General features: G+C 37.3%; 2 protein-coding genes across 5 annotated transcripts; both read left to right on the top strand.

The window, feature by feature from the left end:
• Positions 1-11,647, top strand: snapc4 (small nuclear RNA activating complex, polypeptide 4). Of its 4 annotated transcripts, none has more exons than XM_053481507.1 (26): positions 1-79; positions 260-323; positions 1,461-1,594; positions 1,695-1,735; positions 1,820-1,922; positions 2,821-2,849; positions 2,942-3,082; positions 3,214-3,330; positions 3,482-3,560; positions 3,645-3,726; positions 3,824-3,925; positions 4,058-4,130; positions 4,471-4,635; positions 4,781-4,931; positions 5,068-5,174; positions 5,815-5,909; positions 6,096-6,190; positions 6,339-6,427; positions 6,855-7,286; positions 7,449-7,538; positions 8,107-8,338; positions 8,438-8,508; positions 8,604-8,669; positions 8,901-8,931; positions 9,027-11,245; positions 11,349-11,647. In XM_053481507.1, the coding sequence occupies exons 3-26, from the start codon at positions 1,474-1,476 to the stop codon at positions 11,442-11,444; spliced, it is 4,827 nt and encodes a 1,608-aa protein (XP_053337482.1). In that variant the 5' UTR covers positions 1-79; positions 260-323; positions 1,461-1,473; the 3' UTR covers positions 11,445-11,647. The 4 variants fall into 4 exon arrangements, with proteins under 4 accessions (XP_053337482.1, XP_053337484.1, XP_053337485.1 ...); XM_053481509.1 differs by having other exon boundaries at positions 19-79; positions 194-323; XM_053481510.1 differs by lacking the exon at positions 260-323 and having other exon boundaries at positions 24-79.
• A 295-nt stretch (positions 11,648-11,942) lies between these two features.
• On the top strand, positions 11,943-17,393 carry card9 (caspase recruitment domain family, member 9). Its single transcript, XM_053480442.1, has 12 exons — positions 11,943-12,215; positions 12,301-12,438; positions 12,572-12,897; positions 12,988-13,161; positions 13,253-13,396; positions 13,501-13,626; positions 13,709-13,903; positions 14,624-14,659; positions 14,982-15,030; positions 15,387-15,487; positions 15,607-15,680; positions 16,573-17,393. Exons 1-12 carry the CDS (start codon positions 12,014-12,016, stop codon positions 16,682-16,684), a joined length of 1,677 nt encoding a protein of 558 aa, XP_053336417.1. The 5' UTR covers positions 11,943-12,013; the 3' UTR covers positions 16,685-17,393.
• Positions 17,394-20,824: the final 3,431 nt, after the last annotated feature.

The following is a 20,824-nucleotide window of genomic DNA, read 5'->3' as shown; positions in this document are numbered from 1 at the left end:
CGGCGATACTGTGTTCCTGTTTCCCGGACGGTGTCTCGACGGTCTGTTGACGTTCCGTGCGCGAACTTAATAAAGCACTGTCAGTATGCCGGAGCTCCTTTTTTTACTTAACTATAGTTGAAGTTTTAGTAAAAGTTTCTATATACAGTATTAAAAACATACATTTTACTTTGTTTTTGTCCTTGTTGATAAGATTGTTTCGAATTCCGCGAAATGCATGCTGGGTAATATGCTAACTAGCTGGCTTGGATGTGTGCAGTGAGAGCGAGGAGACGGAGATGCGCTCTGTGCAAAGTGCTGCTGTGTCCTTTTCAGCATTTTTGGTACGTACAGTATTATTTTGAGCAGAGTTAGAGGTGATGTATCTGTGAAGAGTGTAACAGCTACTGAACTCCTGTCCCTGCTAGAGTACATAATTCACAGAAGGGATGGGAATCACCAGTCACCTCCCCATACGATATTATCACGATACTAATGTGCTGATTCGTTCAGTATTGCGATTCTATAAGTATCAAGATTTTGTGAATATCCCGATTCGATATTACATTTCCAATGATTTTCAAACCTTTTAAAAAGTGTAGGGAGTAATTAAATGTAGCCTTTCCTTATTACTTCAATTTTCTCACTTAAAAAAACAACCGCTGCATTTAAACAATACAAACTCACTTCGAATACAAGAGTTTAACATTGAGCTTTAAGTTAAATGAAGCTAAACAGATACATTGTTACTGAGCAGCACACATCCCTAACATTCACCATAATTATTATTTCGAAATAAATGTAGCTAATAATTCACTTCTACCACACAGGATAAAAATGTGTTCATAGTACAGAGTGCGCTACCTGTAGGATTATAAAGAAATGATGTATAATTAATAGTAGGCGTATTATAGAATACTGTAGTATTGTAAAGAAAAAAAACATTCGAACATTTACCTCCTCAAATGACTCCATCATCTTGAAACTCAACTTGACAGTAAGCATGCGGGTTGAGTGGCTGCGAGCGCGCGGGAACGTGCAGCTTCTAACATGCGATTTTAGACTAATTAAAAGTTGCTGTGTTTTGAGACTGGTGTAAGCGATTACACCAGTATTGAGATTACACCAGCGAGTTGAGATTAATTCACTCACAGAGTTGGGGGGGAAAAAGCAGATTGGACGTTTTTAACCATAAAATGCATTTCTGGTCAGTACATAATCGTTTATATCTGAGGCTCGACGATCACCGGTCACGGTCAGTCAAACTGAAAAGCCAATTCTGGTCACTGGCCAATCAACTGTATAGTATTTTTTTTTTTTTTAATCGATTTTGGAGATAATGTTCAGTATGAGATACAAGTTACCTTGGTTTGTAACTTTGGGAATGACTGGCTTGATGCAGTTGTTTCTACGCGTATATTACACACTTTTTGTGTCTTAGACAATGATTTAATTTTAATTTGACATATTTGTATATGTAGGTAAAGTAAAAAAATGGCATCAGAAGACCTGCTGGCTCAGAGAAACAAACTCCAGCATCAGATTCTGGCTCTGGAGCAAACTCTGGGCAATGACCAAAACATTGTAGACCTCCTGTCTTCAGACAACGACAGTGGTAAGTTGAGCATGATCACAACAAGGAGTCATCCAAAAACGTGCACAGTATCTCACACACACATACATCCTTACACATGACTTTCTCTCCCCTGTGACAGCTGAGGAGTCTGATGACAGTGGACACGCACAGGACAATGTTGTATGTACATTTATGTCCAAGATTAATAAAGAATGTTGCAGCAATTTAGGAAGGCTTACCTGTGTACACCTTGATCCCTTGCAGGCACACGAGAACCTGGAAGCAGAACGACAGCAAATACAGAAGGAGATAGAAGAGTTGGAGAGAACCCTTGGTGCAGACGCAGCTCTGGTGGATGCCCTGACAGGTAAACGTGGGCGTAATGTCACAATTATGAGAAATTATTTATTATAAGTAAATCTCCATACACTTTGATGTTAGCAGATGACATTGATGTATACAGTGGAACCTCGGATTGTAAGCCTAATTTGTTCTAGTGTGCTTGTATATCAAAACACTTGTATATCAAAGTTTCTCATAAGAAATAATGGAAACACAGATGATTTGTTCCACAACCCATAAATATTTATATAAAAATAAATAATACAAAATATAAGGTAAAAATAAAATAAATTAACCTGGACTTAACCTTTGAAAAAAATGACAGAGCAGTGTGTTTGTGCACATGCGTGCGTGTGTAAATAAGAGGAGAGGAGGCGGAAGGGGGCTACTGTGTATAACTTTCACACACATAAACACACGCACACACATACACACACACACTGCTTGGAAATACTGCTCTGTCGGGATTTTTTCAAAAGTAAAGTGCAGGTTAATTTGTTTCATTTTTACTTTACATTTCATATACTGTACACACAAACACACTAACGGAATCACTGCTCTGTCGGGAAATTTCCTTAACAAGGAACCTCTCTAATGACACTTGCTCACACACACACACATACTGACTGAATCACTGCTTTCTGCTTTAACCTCTCCAATGACACTTGCTTTTGCTTACTTACTTTACGAGTGACGCATGCACACTGATTTTTTTCATATGATAGGTTATATGGAGACAAGATTACATTCTAAAACTTTAATAAACTGTTTATCAATTATTTTTTAAAACCATCCTTGGACATGTCAGTTTTGGTTTGTGTTAATAGCTTTAAATTACATTTTCAGGATGACTTCAATATACATATTAGTAAAAATGTATGTTCTCCCTTAACTTGGCTTAACTTGTGTTTACATGTTTTCAGACAGCGAACATGGCAGTGTAATAGATTCTGTGAGTATTTGAATATCTGTACAAATAGAATCACTATTCATTCCTCAATTCATTAAAAATCATTAATTAGTTTTGATTTTTTGAAATATTAGGGTGGTGAGAAGAGTGATGACGATTTGGATCTTCCTCAAGATTTGGAAACCTGTCTTCAGATGAATTTGGTTTATCAGGAAGTGCTGAAAGAAAAACTAGCTGACTTGGAGAAGCTTCTTAAAGAAAACCGGGAACAGCAGGTTAAATTCTTTCATATAAATATAAAATAAACTGTGTTTTATTAACTCAAATAATCTGGTTTAACACACTGAAGAATATTAGATAAAAGTGTAAGACCTATTTATTATATATATGTATATTTTTTAAACAGAAAGATCTTGAGGAGCAGCTCTCTGGTCCTTCATACGTCAATCCTGGCCTCCCTCATCTTAAACTGTTCCTTGGCAGCTTTATGAAACCGTATTTCAAAGACAAGCTGACTGGTTTGGTAAGATCTGGAAGTTTTACATAATGTGAAAAAACATTTAAAGTGTTGTACCCATTCATAATCCCGATTAAATAAATGTTACTCTTTGTGTGCACAGGCCGATGAATTAGAAACTTGTCTACTGTATACATTTGTTTTTTTCTCTGTTTAGGGACCTCCAGCCAATGAAGAAACTAAGGAGAGGTTGACTAACGGGACGAAGCCATGTGACGAAAAAACAATAAGGAGATGTAGGTCACTGGATTTGTCTGGCCAAATTTCCGTTGACCTGCTTCATGTAGATAAAATTGATGCATAGTTTTGCTGTCTTTTAGGGGAGCCATGGCAAAAAACATTGCTTATCAACTCCGTAGTTACAGACACGATGAAACGCATGCTGCAGCCCAAACTCTCAAAGTATGTTAAAACATATCTACAAATTTCCCACCGTTGTGTTGTTTTGGAAATTACATTGAGGCTCCATGTTTATGGCTTGTTTTTATATGTCTTATAGGATGGAGTACTTAACTGCAAAGATGGCTAAAGCAAAAGAGCCTGAGAAAGAAGAACTACAAAACCAAATTACTCTCTTGGAGAAAGACATAGAACGAATAAGGTTCCTTAAATGAGTTGCAAGTTGTTTTCTTACTCAGCTGTAGGGGGCATCATTGCTTTGCTTTACTCAAGTATTTATTCTTGATTTCACTGTAAAACACATGGTGATCTTTTGCACCTTTTGTTTTCGCAGGTCATTGAAGGAAGATCAGCTGTATGGGGATCGCAATGGTGATCATGATTGGGACAAAATAGCGAATATTGATGTATGTCTTAAGTTTCTTGTAAAGCATATTTCGTTATTGACCATCGATAAAGTCAAATTTATCTTGCAAACCCAAAATACTTAACCTTATCCAAAATACAAATGACTATGGTTTTCCTAATTTTCTCTATTTGCCTTTGTCATTTTAAATAGGATCAGCAAATGAAAAACATGCAAATATAGTCTCACAATGATGTCAAATTAAATCAGAGAAATCACTGTCCTTTGTGTTTGTCTGGGACACTAGGTGTTGCATCACATGTTGATTTAAGCTGAATTTTTACTTTAAACACCTTCCACTCAGATCCTCATTATTAAATCTGAATATGATTATGATGCAGTTTGAGGGCTTCCGGCAACCTGATGATTTGATGAGATTCTGGCAGAATTACTTGCATCCCTCCATTAACAAATCAACCTGGAATCAGGAAGAGATTGCGAAGCTGGCAGAAGTTGCAGAAAAGCATAATTACTGCCACTGGGACCAAATAGCAGAATCACTTGGGGTAAGTGTAACAACAGACGCTGTTATGTTTTGTGTAGTTAGTAACGCATTGAGGATTGGATTTACTGAACATATCTCTTAAATGTGTGACTGTGTCACTGCCTGCAGTATATCCTGATTTATCTTCTTACTCTTTTTCTTTATAGACCAATAGGACAGCGTTCATGTGCTTCCAGACATATCAGCGCTACATCTCTAAATGTTTTAGAAAGAGAGCATGGACTAAAGAGGAGGACCAGGTGTTCAGAGATCTTGTGGACAAGATGAGGATCGGCAGCTTCATACCATATACTCAAAGTACTTAAAGATGACTTATTATATACAGTATAAAGCAGTCGTGGGATTTATTAACCGGCAGATTTAAAATTTTGTTCAGTTGTATTGATGCACAATGCAAATGCAATTGATGTATTTATTTTTTAAATCTCCTCAGTATCATACTTTATGGAAGGACGTGATAGTTCCCAGCTCATCTACCGTTGGACGTGTGTTCTGGATCCTTCCATAAAGAAGGGACCTTGGACAAAAGAGGAAGACCAGGTAGGCACTTTGGTGTCTTTGAACAAGAGAAAATCTTTAAACCCAAATTTGGAGGCCCTTGGACAGCGACTTTAAGCTCCACCCTATCCACAACCCCTTACCACACCAGTGTTGGAGTAGAGTCTGTGCTAAAAAAAAGTCTTGTTTTACCTACTTACTGTGACCCCATAATCAGCCCCCCCACCCACCACCACCACCACCAAACCACCAACACATTATCCATTAATATACAAAGGTATGCTAGATACAGAAAATAACCAGTATTACCCAATCCTGCATAATGTGTAATTTCTATTTTTATGTACTTCTGTATATTAAGTTCATCTACGTTTACACAGGGTCTTTTCCTCCTCTTTGTTCTTGTCTGTTTTTTTGTTTTTTTTTTGTTTACTGTCCAATGTCTGTCTGCTACTGTGTTCTTACTATAGTGTTTAGTGCTGCTGCAGAGCTGTAATTTCCCACAGAATTTAATAAAGATAATTTTATCTATCTTCTCCTAATTTTAAAGAACAGTTGAGGCAGCTGGGATAATGGATCTGGAGTTTACTATATAAAAATTGTCAATAAATACTAAGGAGCAAGTTTTTTTTAACGTCACATTGCGATAACTTGAATTTAATTCCAGTTGTTGTCATTGCAGTTACTGCTGAAGGCTGTAAAGAAGTATGGCTGCAAGGAGTGGTGGAAAATTCGCTTAGAAGTCCCTGGGAGGACAGACAACGCATGTCGAGATAGGTGTGCTAATACCGTCTTTTTTTTTTTTCTCTCTAGCAGGTGCAATTATATGAAAGTGTGTGTTTGTGTGTGTGTGTATACAGTATATATATATATATATATATATATATATATAGATAGATAGAGTTGTTTGATTCTGTAAATGTACAATAAAATAAAAATGCATTCCTTATTCACTATCCTTAGATATCTGGATTGCCTTCGAGATGATATAAAGAGAGGTGCCTGGAGCGATGAAGAAGTGGAACTGCTGAAACAACTGGTAGAAAAACATGGTGTTGGTGAGTAATTACTTTAAAGCTGAAGGTTTTGCTTACTGTCAGTTGAAGAATTAAAAACCCTCAGAAATTTTTTTCTGTATGCATTTGCCGGCTAACTTTTATTCCTACTGTGTATTTTTCCCCCATCATTGTTGCACAATTTCTTCAGGAAAATGGGCTAAGATTGCCTCTGAAATTCCAAACCGCGTTGACAGCCAGTGTTTAAACAAGTGGAAATGGATGATGCAGCTTGCTAATGTAAGTATTTGTCGAGTATTAGGTTGTATCACTGTGCTTTTGTAAAGCAGTTTTAAAAGTAGAGCCAGGTCTAATTTATAGCACTTAATGCTTCGTGTAAAGCTGATAATAAATGGATTTTACACATCATATTAAAATCATTGATATGGTGAAGCTGTCTGTACAGAGACACTGTATTTATTTAACATTAATGAAAGGAGTCTCCACTCCACAGCACTTCGTAACAGTTCTTCAGATTCTCTTTAAAATTATGCCCTTTTTTTGTCTTTGTGGCATCAGAAATTAACATAAAATAAGCAGTTGCCAGGATTTTTATATCTGTAGTGATTGTACTAGGGGCACAGTGTCATTCGGTATTTGATGTAATTGATCCCTTTTTGAAAATCAGCACTAGATACTACATATGCTTCACTTTTTTTCTATACAGAGAAAAGGTAAAAGGAAAAGAAGAAGGAGGAAGACATCAGCAAGTGGTGCGCCGCAGTTGAAGAGGAGGCGTTTGCGTCGGAAAAAGGTCAGCAAAGAAGAGTTTGGGACTGAAAGCGACACCTCCGAAGATGAAAAGGAACAAGTGCCGTACATGGACGATGTCGTTGAAGAGGAAGCAGTAGTAGAAGAAAATGTCTCGGTAGATGAGGACTGTAGATTAGAGTACGTCCAGCCAGATATGAAGGAGTGGATTCCAGCACGGAGGAACAATCTGGGACATTCTTTTGGAAATCTGAAAACCACATGGGTAAGATTGCCAACTGAGGCAGAAGGGTGTGACAGCGGTTCTGTACACATCACTGTGCTGGACAAATTGGGGAACGCTGTTAAGACTTACGTCGGTATGGAGCCACCTGCTTTGCAAAAATGGGTAAGTTACAATACTCGGCACCTCAAAGTTGCTTTTATTCCTCTTCTACACATTTCATTTTTAATTTATTATTGAGTGCATGTCATTTTTTTTAACCATTTATGCTCCTCAGGTCTTTCCAACTTTAATACTGATTAGTTTTTACCTGTATTTTACTTACAGAACTCAAGCAATGAGCATGCCATGATCATGGTGTCTGAATGTGACATTAAAAGCATGCTGATTAGCATGAAAGCATCTGTCATTAAAGCGGTAAGATACCTTAAGGAAACAAATACATAAGATTTTGCTGTTACAGGAAAATAATTCATAGTGCTATGATGCCGATGGAGATTATTTCCCATATCCTTCTCTACCACAGAAAATTGTCAACACATTCAAATTTTTATATATTATTGAGGCCATATCCTGTTTTTTAACCATTTTCTACCTTTAATGGTGTTGAGCATCTACAAGATTGGTTCCTGTTATTACTCGGTTATAGCAAATAAAACCTTCTATGTTAAAGGTAAAAACACAGAAAGGCACAGTTTTTTTTGTGACTAGTAACTGGACAGTCTGTTCTGAATGGCTGAAAACAGAAAGACAGGAGATTTCTTTTAAAACAAGTTAAATAAAATGATACTTGCAGAAATATTTATCAAAGAAACAGTTATGCATGGATCACCCACCATAGTCCACCAATGTGTATGAGTAATTACTATAACAACAATAAAGTATTAGAACCAGCTAATTGATATTCATCTGTAAGTTGAATTATGGGGAGAATTCAAAGCTGTGCTTTTGCCATTGAAATAAAAATATATTATTTTCCCACCAGAGGACACCAAAAACCAAAACAAGCTCATCTTCATGTACAAATCAGAACAGTGCCGAAACCAACGAGGAGGTGGATAAGAGTAAAATGGAAAGCGGTCAGAGAAAAAGGCAGAAACCTATTACCAAAGCTGTAGCCACCAAACAACTGAACTATGATCTCATGTTAGCCATCACTCCATGGGTTGGCAATGTGGTAATGCCTTTATCTTTCAGAGAGAGGCAGGTTTGTGAAGGTAATTATGTGATACAATGATAAAATATGAATTCCTTTGTGAGTTTTGTGGAAATTGTTTCCTTTCTTCAGCAGCGATGTTGTCTTTGTCTCAATACAGCGGACGTTGTTCGAAATAGAGCAGCAGATGTTCCGCTTTTAGTATCACCAGTGTTTTTGTTTTTTCTGCAGGTGAGTGAAAAATGCTCTTTCTAATATTACAGTATGTTATCATAATGAGTGTTAAAGATCGGCTACACTTTAAAAAGTGTGTTGCTTTGAAACAGGCCCTAAAAGTTGATGTTGATGGCTGCAAGAAAGTTATTGAAGCCCGCAAAAACAAAGTGTCCATGGTAAGTTGTATACCTTTTTTGTTATTTGTAGCTGTCTAAATCTCCCTCTCTCTCTCTCACTCTCTCTCTCTCTCTGCAACATTTGTTGTTTTATACTATTCAGAGCAGCAGCCTTCCTTCCTAAAATACATAGCCTGTAAAAATAATAAAAAATGTCTACTTTTTAAATGTTTATAAGGCTTTGCAGATGTTTGAAAAATATTCAGTGACATTTTGTTCTCTTCTGCTCAGACACCAGGACCTGAATCAAGACCGGATTCAGGTATCTAAGCTGTCATTTGTGTTTCTTTTCACATTCAGTTGCTGTAAATAAAACCTGAATAAAAACAAAAATCTGTTGTTTAAATTTTTTTTTAGTCAAGAAGCCCACTACAGGTTCCCGTCGCCGTGGTAACACCGTAGCGGACTTACTTGCCAAAAGAACGGAGCAAAGGAAACGTTATAGGTCCCTTCAGTCCCCTGTGTTTGTCGACTCTTTGTTGTTTCCGCAGACAGCCAAAATTGCAATTCCTCGAAGGCCTCAGCCACAAAAGAAAACAAAACAGGTCATGCAACCTGTTAATCAGAAGCAAAATGCTGCTGTGATACCCCAGACTTTTGCCACTTCACATAATGTGACACAGGGAATTTTACCTCTTCTACAGTTAAGTGATACATCAAAAAATTATCCACCTGTAGTCCTCCTAGCAATGCCAGTAAATTCTGGGGGTGCCACAGAGTCAGCATCATGTCCCACAACCTCAGCGTCCACAACTAAACCACCTACAGAGACAGTAGAGAATGTGAGCGCCCCAAAACGCAAGCACAAACCCACAATAAAAGCTCAAGCGTTGATGGAAAATAAAAGAGACAAGCTCTCCAAGAAAAAGCAGCTGGAAAAAAACAAAAGCCGAGCAGCTGCAAAACAACAAAAGGGAAGTGTACCCCAGACAGTGACTGTACTACCACAAACTACAGCCTGGATTGTCACTCCTGCTGGTTTAATGCCTGTTGCTGGAATTCAGGTGCAAGCCCCTGGCATCTCTGGTCCCCAAAACAATCTTCAGATGGTATTTCAACCACCTGTCATAGTCAACCCGAGTACTTCTGTTACACTTGATGATGGCTTGAAACTAAGCAATCCAGCACCGGATATACCCGGAAATAATATTATATCTCAGACTTCTGGATCGAATCGTGGTGAAAACTCTAGACCTTCCTCTGTCTCGGATAACACTAACGTCTCCTCATTTCCCTCTTCTTCTAACTTCCCCAGTGTCAATTCTGGTGCTGTCGCAAAGAAACCTGGTGTTCTTCAAGCTCTATCTGGCACAAATATGCCAACATCTATTACAGGATCTGTAGCCCAAGTTACTTCTTTTGAAACTGCATGTCATGAAAACAAACCTGTGACTACCACGAACCCCATGTCCTCTCTGGTTCGTGATTCATCCTCCAGTGTGGGAGCTAGTCAAAACCTTACAGAATCGTGTATTTCAGATACAACCGACAGCATTCCCAAAGTTTATGCTGCCACAAGCACATGTGTTCCTTCTGCCCATCCCTTGAACATTTCTGTTTCTGGTACTGTTTCAGGTCCTCAAAGCCAACATCATGTTTCTGAAGTTCAACCAATCATAGTAAACCAAAATGGCTCTTTGGCCCCCATAAACCCTTCAGGAGCCTGCCTAATTAATAATGCACCTTTGACTCCTACTGCAAATTTTACTAGGGTTTTAACTAACTCTACGTCACCTAATATCAGTGTTGCAGAACCCTGCTTAATTAAAAATGCCACGCCAACTTCTACTGCAAATGTACCTCCACCTAACTCTACCATAACTAAAATCGATATGACTGTACCACCATATTCTACAAACAGCCCTGCTACATCTTCATCTTATTTAATAATCCCCACTTCTGCATCCCCCTCTGTGTTAAATGCAATTCCACCATCCAGTATTGTGAACAGTTCTGTTCCAATCAGTGTAGGTGGCCATCCAACAGATCAGTTGTGTGTTAATCCAGCTATCACTCCTATGAACACTAATTGTCAATTTCCGCCTCAGACTATGGTGCAGCAGATGACGTCCCAAGCCAAAAAGCAACCTGTTCAGGGAGAAGTTACCACACCTAATCCCACACCAAAACCAATTACTTTTGATCCTAGCTTGATGTTCCTTGAGCCACCAAGCCAAGTCAATAATTGGAGAAGGGGGATGGGTGGAATTATACTGCCTAATCTGAAAGACAAAATACCTTATCTTCCCCCATTTGTTAGCAGTATCAATACACTGACCACCTTGCTTAAAGGACGAGATTCTTTGTTGATGTCAGCAGTACAGCTCCTACCCGAAGAACACAGAGATTCCAGTGACGATGAAGCCAAGATAGCTGCTGTCCGTAAGATAGTGTCTGAGAGGTTTAAAACCAACCAAGCATATTTGCTTATGAAGGCTCGCTTCTTGTCATGCTTTACCTTGCCTGCCCTCTTGGCCACTATCAATCCCAACAAAGAGTCGACTGATGATCTGGATCAGGAAGATGATATGGACAAAGTCGAGCCCAAACTATTTGGAGATGAAGCTCAACCACTGGTGAGTTTTGTGGGCTACTAACCTGGTTGTTAATGTTATGCATTTTTGCCCCTTTGTTTACAATTCATTGTAGTGTTTTACTTGACTTGACCAACTTTTTTAGGGGTCTCTGCTCAACGTGGAAGAAGGTGAATTAACAGCAACACAGTTTCCTGGGGTTGAACCAAGGAATGACAATCATATAAGTGCTACAATATAATAATAATAATAATAATAAGTATTATGTACAAATATAAATGTTTATTACTAGCAGCAATTTATTTGTATAATGTTTTGCCTGTGTGACTGTTCAGCTAAACATCTTCTTAAATATCAAGTTTGAAAACATGTAATGTATTTGTTCCCTGAGAAATATAATACTTGAGTATATAAAAGGTACATTACAAATTATTTCTTGCAATATTTTTCTAATAAAATAATTTAAACTAAATATTCTTCTTGCATTGCCTTTATTTTAACTGTATTTTAAAATAATTATAAGTTATTATAATATATTATTATATTAATTATAAAAGCGTGACTAGAAGTTGAAGATAAGAATAAAGAATGGGTTTAGAATTTGTGTGTTCATTTCCACTGGATGTCACGAGTTAAGCATTGGCACAACTGAATTGGGAAATAGAGGGAAATGAAAAAAAGGAACTATGGTTGATTTAGCTTGACCAACATTTCCTTTTTTGCTTCTGAAATACTGTAGTGAAGTCAGCCCTATTACCAGTTTCAGTTAAGAAGTAAAGATAGAAACATCTACACATTAGGATACAAGCGATGGCTGATGGACCAAACGCTGTTGAGTTTGATGACGATGAAGAGTGCTGGATGCAGCTGGATGACTTCAGAATGCTTCTCATCAAAACCATTGAGCCTTCACGAATTATACCATATCTGAGACAGTGTAGAGTGCTCAATAGCGAGGATGAGGAACAGATTTACAATGATTCAAGTTTGGTTATAAGACGGCAAAAAGTAGGTAGGTAACATTTACACTACCTGTATCATTAGCTTGTTCCATTTATTCAATTATATATTTCCTTGAGATATGTTGTGTTCTTTAGGTATGCTACTAGATATTTTACAAAGGACAGGTCATAAGGGCTATGTGGCATTCCTTGAGAGTTTGGAACTGGACTATCCTCAGCTATATCAGAAAATAACCGGCAAAGAGCCGTCGAGGGTTTTTTCAATCCTTGTAGGTAGGTTTGCTGTTGGTTAAAATGCCATAATGATAAATAAGTTTGTGATTTTATAATAGGAATGAGAAATAATAAAAGACAATGTTTCATTTAAAAACTCAATTGACGTGACTATTTTGTTGTGCCAATTAAGATACTGCAGGTGAGTCAGGATTAACCGAGTTTCTCATGAATGAGGTGACTCGGCTTCAGAAAACCCTTCAGGATGAGCGTAAAGCAAGACTGGCAGCTTCTGCACGTGTTGCTGAGCATGCTAACACAATTCGCCAGCTGCAGACTCGTGAATGCGAGCTTCGCAAACAGCAAGAACGTGTACAGCGTATGCGTGGAGAATGGGAACAGATGTGGGACGAGGTACGGCACTTGAAGGATGAGAATTACAAATTGATGAGTGACATGAACCGACTGTGTGAGGAGAAGAACAGCGCTCTCATGTGTAATCGGGACCTTCAACTGGAGGTTAGACCATTCAAGAATATAGTATATCTTGCAGCTATGTTTATGATGTATTTTCATAAGTAGCGAGAACGTTCTTCTGTTCTCGATCAGATTGAGAGGCTGAAGCACAGCTTAATGAATGCCGAGAGCAATTCAAAAATTCAACGAAAACGTACTATTACCCTTAAAAATGCTATGGAGCAGAGGCCTAGCCAAGAAATGATGTTGGAGCTTCAGAAAGAGAATGATCTACTGCAGGCTCAAGTGCAGGAGCTTTCTTCCAAGGTAAAATAATAATAATAAAAATAAAAGAATAATACAAAGGTTGCACTCAGGCCATAGACCCTGTAAAGTCAAATCGATGATTTTCCATAAGGTTAAAATTCCAGATGAAAATGAGAAACCAATAACTGAGTCACTAGAAGATATCAAGAAGCAAACCCAGGCACATCAGGAGCTGGTCAATGAGCTTTATGAATTACGGAGAGATCTACATGAAGCTGAGTATCTACGAGATAAGGTTTGTGAAAAAGGTTTACTTTTTTTTTTAAGACTGTAGGTTTCTTCATTATTGTCTATAGGAAGCTGTTTGCCTGCCTATTTATGAAAACTTTGTGTTTTCAGTACCTGGAAAAGAAGGATGAACTGGAACTAATGTGTGAGATTTTAAAGAAAGATTCAAAAATGTACTGCAAACGCATGGAAGACATATTAAAGCAGCTGGATGAAGTCATTAAAGAAAGAGACAAGGTAATAAAATTACTCATTTAATTCTGCTCCATGCACACGTCTGTCTCGCTGTAAGAGCGTCCCTTTTTTTTCTATTCATAAGGCCATTTCTTCACGAGAAGAGTATCACGTGGAGAACTGTAAAAACCTCCAGGATAAGGATGGTTACCGCAAGCAGCTCCGAGAGATAAGAGAACGTTACGATGAGCTCCAGGTCCAGCTCTTCCGCAGTCAAGGAGAAAGTCTTGCTCTTCAAGCAAAACTCCGGAAACAGAACCACTGTTACAAAACACTAAGAGTAAGCACTCATGATATTTGCAGAACTCAGTCACTCTTTTGGCATATGACATGTGCTTTGATCAGGGAAGTAACAATTTCTGCAACAAATTTTTAAGCATATGTATTCGTACTGGATGAAACAAAAACTCAATCTTTTATTTAATCCCTAAAAAAAAAAGTCTATTTTTTTAGACCTAATCAGCTGCTATGTATGTAGGAGGGACGATCAAGTCAAACTGGGACTTGTAATGAAATTTCTCATTCATGAAGGTAAAAAAAACAAATGGACATTTACAGAAGACGTATCACAATACGGTGATGAGTCTCTTAGTCGCAGTAAAACATGTGAATGGTGTAAACGTTTTAAAGAAGGCCGTACATCAGTGAATGATGAGCATGCCGAGGCGGCTCTGAGCCCACTGCAGTTGTTCCTGTGAACATCCGATGAGTAGAATGCCTGATCCGTGAAAATGAATTGCATAACTTAATCATCGCTTGCACATTACAAAGTCTTGGTTTGCCTTTATTTCAACCACAAGGCTACCACATTGACTATAGAAGATCCAATTGAACTTATTCTCATGTACACAAAACAGGATTATTCATATGAAGAAATTTTACAGCATTTGCTTGTTTGCATATGGATCCAGGCTTTTGAGGCACCTTATAGAATATAATATTAATATAGTCTTACTATATTATTATGTTTACATATTTTCTTTGTTTTTTCCTCTTCCAGAGTACAGAAGGGGACTCTTTTCAGGGCACCGTGGAGGTTAGTATATATTTTGTACCATAATTAAGTATACTGAGCAGTTTAGATGGCACAATTAGGCAGAAAAAAAATTAAGGTTTTTCACTTTTGAAAATATAAATTATATCACAAATACAGCAGCTTCTTTATTTTTTTTCCTTTTGTATAAGAAGTGATAGTGTAAAATTTTATGCTTAAATACGATCAGCAGTTCTGAGAGCTAAATAAGGTGAACAAAAACTGATGTGTCAGTCTTTAAAAATTAATCACACTGTAGTTACAGCAGTTTGTTCTCCTTTTTTGCATTTATATGAGAACTGACTATGCTTTTTTCCCTCTTTAGCTAAAAAGCCAGACAAGTGAGGAAGATTTCAAGGAAACATATGACAAAAGTACTTTCTTTTTGTGATTTTATTTCTATTTAATTGCATTTTATTTATTTTGTATTAAATTTGTATTATATTGTATTGTATATTGTATTAAATATTGCTAGATAGATATGTTAGAGAGTTTACATAAATACATATGTTCCAATATGTCTGTAGCTGGTCTTTGTTTGTACTGATCTGCTTTTCTTCCATAAATTCAGTCTCTTTACCATTTAATCAAACACAGACATTGAAATGTTTTGAAACATTTGTATTCCTAATTGCCTCAGTGGTAAAAGTAGTCAGACCAGACGTACCACAAAACCTCGTTCCTTTTTCTATGGTTGGTTGGTATTACAATAACATTTTTTAAACCTCAGGTATAAGTGATGATCCCCAAAGCCCAACCTCAGGGGAGTACAGTGTCTGCATAAGTATAAAAGACCCATGCACCTCAGACAACAAGAAAGAATCTTTTCGGGTAATATAAGAAGTTAATTATCTTTATTTTATAAATAACATTACCTGTATTACATTAAAAGGGGAATTGAGCAGTGCTGATTTGGATGTATTTCAATATTACTATTCTTTCTATTACAGGAGAGGATGTTTACTGAGGAGGAACTGTCATCCTGCCACTCACCCAGGCCGAGATGCAATTTTTATTATAGAAGGTTGGTATAGGCATTTTCTACGACATCGCTGACACATGTGGTGTTATGATACAATTATATGCAAATATACAACAGTTATTTCTGACTGTGGAATCTAATTGGACGAGAGGCCTTCCACAAGTGATGATATGGAGCATTACAGCACTGGGATGTTTAACAATTTGTATCACTCCACCTCACCTGTGTTCTAAAAATCTAAAAACTGTCGATCACCGGCATGGCTGAAAGCAGGTCGGTACTGTCCGCAGTACTGGAAAGAGGGGAGAGTAACTGCCTGCCAAAAAAACTATTTCAAAACCAGTCACAGAAGCACTTGCAACAAGGAAACATATCTGATTATGTTGTCATCTTAAACAACACTTTGTCTCTTCTAAGTCATTCCAAATTAATTGCCTCTGAACCGTCCGTGTTGATGTTGTCATGGCTAATGCGAGCTACAACACTAGTTAGCTTCTAACACAAGGCTGAATCAAGGGGACTACTTGTTGTGTGGCACAAGGGATTATATCCCCTACATAGCACACTAGCTTTCTATCTAACACTATTTGAAATTTAATCCTGGCACCCTGGAGTTAGCTAAAATTCTACAGTGGAAAAAAATGAAAATACTCGGACTGTAAGTCTCTTAAGTTTGTGAGGACTGTCCACCACCTCCATGGTTTACTTTCCTCACATTTCCTTCATAGCACCAGTAAGAATTTAAATACTTAAGATAAGATACTGTATGTGTTGGCAGAGGCAAACAACTGGTCAAATAAACAAGCAAATCATAGTCTGGTAATAATTAATTGTCCCCGTAAGGATGGGGTGCTGTTGTGCCAAATATCAGCACAGCTGTGATGCCTATGGCTGCCTGATTCTGACCTGTTTTTATATTCTCTTCTCACAACAGGAAACGTGCCTTGAGAACAAAAGCCACTGTTAAAGACTGTGCTAAAGAGTGCACACAGTGTGTTCTGGACAACACCAGTGCCAGTGATAACACAGACACAGATGGGATTTAATATAATCCTACCTAGGAGGTGCCATTTTGCAAATAGACCGCATGACCTACAAAGACTACAGATTTATTTTTGTTGTTGTCGTTGTTGTTATTATTATTATTATTATTATTATTATTAAGTTGTTGTTTTTAAATACATTGCCATTTGTGGTCAATTTGAAAGCCAGTTAGTTGCACTAGTCTTACTGAGTTAAAACATTTGACATATTAGATATCACACTGCCTGCTCAAAAAAATTGCAGTTTGTATTTTAATAAACAAAAACTTAAAAGCATTTGATTGGATAATTACTGCACCAATCAATATGCTTCAGCTGGCAACAATTCCTTTAATTCTAACTGATTCAAGTTTGTAGGTTCCCATTTTTTAATCATGCTAGATTTATCCTGTGGTTACTTGAAAGATATTACCATGTTTCAAAAACTATTGGCCGGCATTAAGCAAAGTGAATGACTAAGGTGATGGCTGAAAATACTGGAAATGGATTAAGAACTGCCCGACACTTCATTTTAATTTATAATGTTAATCTGGTTTATCTCAGCTAGCCAGCTAATTAGATTTCTTAGTTAGTTAGCTAGTCAGTTTTTGTTAATTTATGTTGTAAATTTATGTTATATGTAGCACCTTGGTGCTGGAGGAGTGTTCATTTCATCATGTACTAAACTGTATACTGTATGGTTGAAATGACAATAAAAGCCTACTTGACTTGACTTGACTTGATTAAAACCTAGAAGGATAATGCTGATATGTCAATCAAGAATGACGGTAATCACATAAACGTTTACTGAAGTTACATTGTGAACAATCAACAGTAGAAATCACAGCTGTCAGTACGAGCATTTCCACATACAAAGAAATGTGAACTCACAGGATTGAGAAACCCACTAGTTAGATTAAGCAGAAAAAGCTTCAGTTTGATCTAGAGTTGCTTCAGTTGGTCAGGTTAAGGTCACCACAAAACCTAGTTCCTTTTTCTATGGTTGGTTGGTATTAAATTTAAAAATTTTTAACCTCAAGTTTAAGTGATAATCCCCAAAGCCCAACATCAGGGGAGTATAGTGTCTGCATAAGTATTAAAGACCCATGCACCTCAGACAACAAGAAAGAATCTTTTCGGGTAAAATACCTTTTTTTTTTCTAAAATAACACACTGGTAAAATACTTTTTTTTTAAAAGAACCGTACCATAGCAGTGTTTCGATTAGTGTGTGTGTGTGTGTACACGCTCAAGTGTCATTAGTAAGGTTCCTTGTTAAAACTTTAGATTTTGTATAAATTATTTTTATATGAATATTTGTATATTTGTAGAAAAAAATCATCTGCGTTTCCATTATTTCTTATGGAGAAATTCACTTTGATATAAGAGTGTTTTGATTATTTATGCTCTCAATCCAGGGTTTACCTGTATTCCACAAATTTTCTGAAGATCCTATGACCATTCTTTTTCTTTCGTTTTAGTAACACAGACTGTTGAAATATTTGCACAAAGTCAAAGTCAGGTGTTACCTAAACTATATAGTTCAAAGTTAACCATTATTTTTAGAACAGCCTTAATGTTCTTATCCAATTAATACAGATAGTTTGTGTATTTTCTCTTGCTTCATCTGAACATAATTTGTAAGCATGGTATTTGTTTCCACTGTTAAGCTGATTACCACTGTTACCATATACATTATGTGAGTATGATCAGTTATAGGTCTCAGCTGTTACATGCCCGTGTGTGTGGCATGTAGGCGTAAATGCGCGGATGCTGGTGGCGGTGTGCACGCGCGCTCTTTCCTCTCTCTCTCTCTCTCGCTCTCCCTTTCCTGCAGGTGGCCCCGCCCTGATTGGACGTGCGTGACGTGCGCCAGGATTGGCCGTCGTTGGATCTGCGCGTCTTTTTAAGGTCGCGGAGGAAAGCCGGAAGCGCGCGCTGTGTGATGTTGTCTGGGAGATGTTGTTGGTGTATTACAAAATTGAGCTGTTGGTCGCGCCTGTGTTGTGAGCTTGTGTGGTGTGTGTTTTGGTCTTTTGTGTTAATGTTAATTGTTTGTAAATATTGTAAATAGTTATTTTTGTTAGTTTATACATTTTCGTTTATGGAAGCAGTAGGGGTTGGGTGCCATTTTAGTTAGACCCGTTTTCTCCTGTTTTGAATGTTTAGTTAGGGAGATAGTTTAGCCCTGTGTTTTTGGTTTAGTTTTCTTTGTAGCTTAGTTAGTTTTTGGGAGGAGATAGGGCAGGGTTTTTGTTTATTGTTTTAGCCTTGGCCCAACCCTGAAGCCGAGAGCTTCCGGTGCGTGTGTGTAAAAATAAAAGAGTCAAAAGTAAAGTTGGTTGTTTAAGATTTTATTATTTATTACGCCCTGGGACCCTAGACCTGGGGACGTAACACAGCAAAGCCAGATAAGCAAAGCCAGTTAAATAAAGGTAAGCAATGTGTTTAGGACATACTGTAAGAGACTGGATGCTTATCAACTTTCTTCTTCTTAAGCCCTGATAAGACAGAAGTACTGGTATTTGGACTACATGCAGCTAAAAGTTTTTAATCACACAGTAACTCTGGGTGGCCTTTCTATTTCATTATGTACAACAGTAAAAAGACCTTGATGTGATTATAGATGCCAATGTTTAATTTTAAGCTCATGCAGATATTACAGTATGTGCCAAAATATACAGTACTAAAATGAAAAGACGAATAATATTACCATGGTGTCATCTGTAAGTTTAGATTCTCAACCTGGATTCCTGGAGCAAAGGTTGCTGTGGACTTCTGCAAAAGGAGACGATTTGCTCTAAATATTGGCAAGATAGAGAATATTTTTTCACTAAGCAATGCAGAAAAATTATTTCATGCCTTCATTATCTCTAGATTTAATTATTGTAATACCTTCTTGTTCAACTAGATGCATAAACAAGCTTCTTGATAGTTCAAAATGCAGCAATGAAAGTCCTTACTAGAACCAGAAGATTTCACCCCTATTTTATCCACTCTGCATTGGCTTCCAGTGAATTTTTGCATTGATTTTAAAATACTACTATTGACGTATAAAGCAATAAATTGTCTTGCGCCAGAGTACCTGAGGGAACTGCTAGTGTCTGACGATCTGCCATGCCTACTTCGATCAAAGGATGCTGGCTATTTGTTAAGTACAGTGTATTATGAAAACTACAGCGGGGGGCAGAGCTTTTTCTTACAAAGCCCCAAAGTTAGGGAATAGCCTTGCAATTAATTTTCTAGCCTAAAAACCTATTTATTTAGTCAAGCATTTTTGTGTATAGATTTGTCTTAGGTAAAGGAGCAGATCTGGGGGACGCATAGACATAGAGTACTATTGTGAACTGGTATGTTTAGATGCTGTCTTCCCGACTCTCACAAATCACTCAGGTTTGTTACTGGGGGAGTGACTGGTTGCTTTATTTCCCAGGGAGCCCACATGTCTGTGTCTGGCCCTAACTTTTAGTTATACTTAAAAGTTTAGTCATAGTTAGTCCTACTGGAGTCCCTGCTTGCACTCTGCACTAAATATACATTCACCTAATACAATGTGTGACTGTAACCATACCTAATTGTTATTTCTCTCCTCTCCTCTATTGTTAAAAGCGGTATACAAATAAATTAGATTTGAACATTTGCGTGAATAGCTATTCACTAAGCACCTTGTACAGTAAAATGCATTGCATATTTTTACACATACACATTTTTTAAATATAAAGTTAATGTTAAATGTTAAGTTAGACTTGCAAGAGATATTAAATCGCACCACAGTCAAAAAAATCATGTTCATTATAGGATAGAATAAAATAGAATAGAATAGAATAGTATAGAATATACTGTCATTGAAACATGTGACATGTCCAACAAAATGTACAATGTATTACTACGTGGTACATGAGACCCTGGTTTAATCCAGTTACAGTCTGTGTGGAGTTTCTGTGCATTGTGTGCACAATAAAAGCTTCTTAACAATAAAAACTGCTTTAACATTGAAAACTAACTTTCTTTATCACTAAAAAACCTAATCTTAATTTTGTACCTCAGAGTGACTTTATTATTATTATTATTACTGTGATGAGGGAATGCTGCACCACCTGCTGGCGCACGTGCTTGTATTTTAAACCTGCTTGCCTGGTCACCATGGTAACGTGGAGAAGCTGGA

This window comes from Clarias gariepinus, chromosome 21 (genome assembly GCF_024256425.1).
Source record: "Clarias gariepinus isolate MV-2021 ecotype Netherlands chromosome 21, CGAR_prim_01v2, whole genome shotgun sequence".
Classification (NCBI taxonomy): domain Eukaryota; kingdom Metazoa; phylum Chordata; class Actinopteri; order Siluriformes; family Clariidae; genus Clarias; species Clarias gariepinus.
The sequence above is the reverse complement of the archived record's forward strand: the minus strand, read 5'-3'. Positions and strand labels throughout refer to the sequence as shown.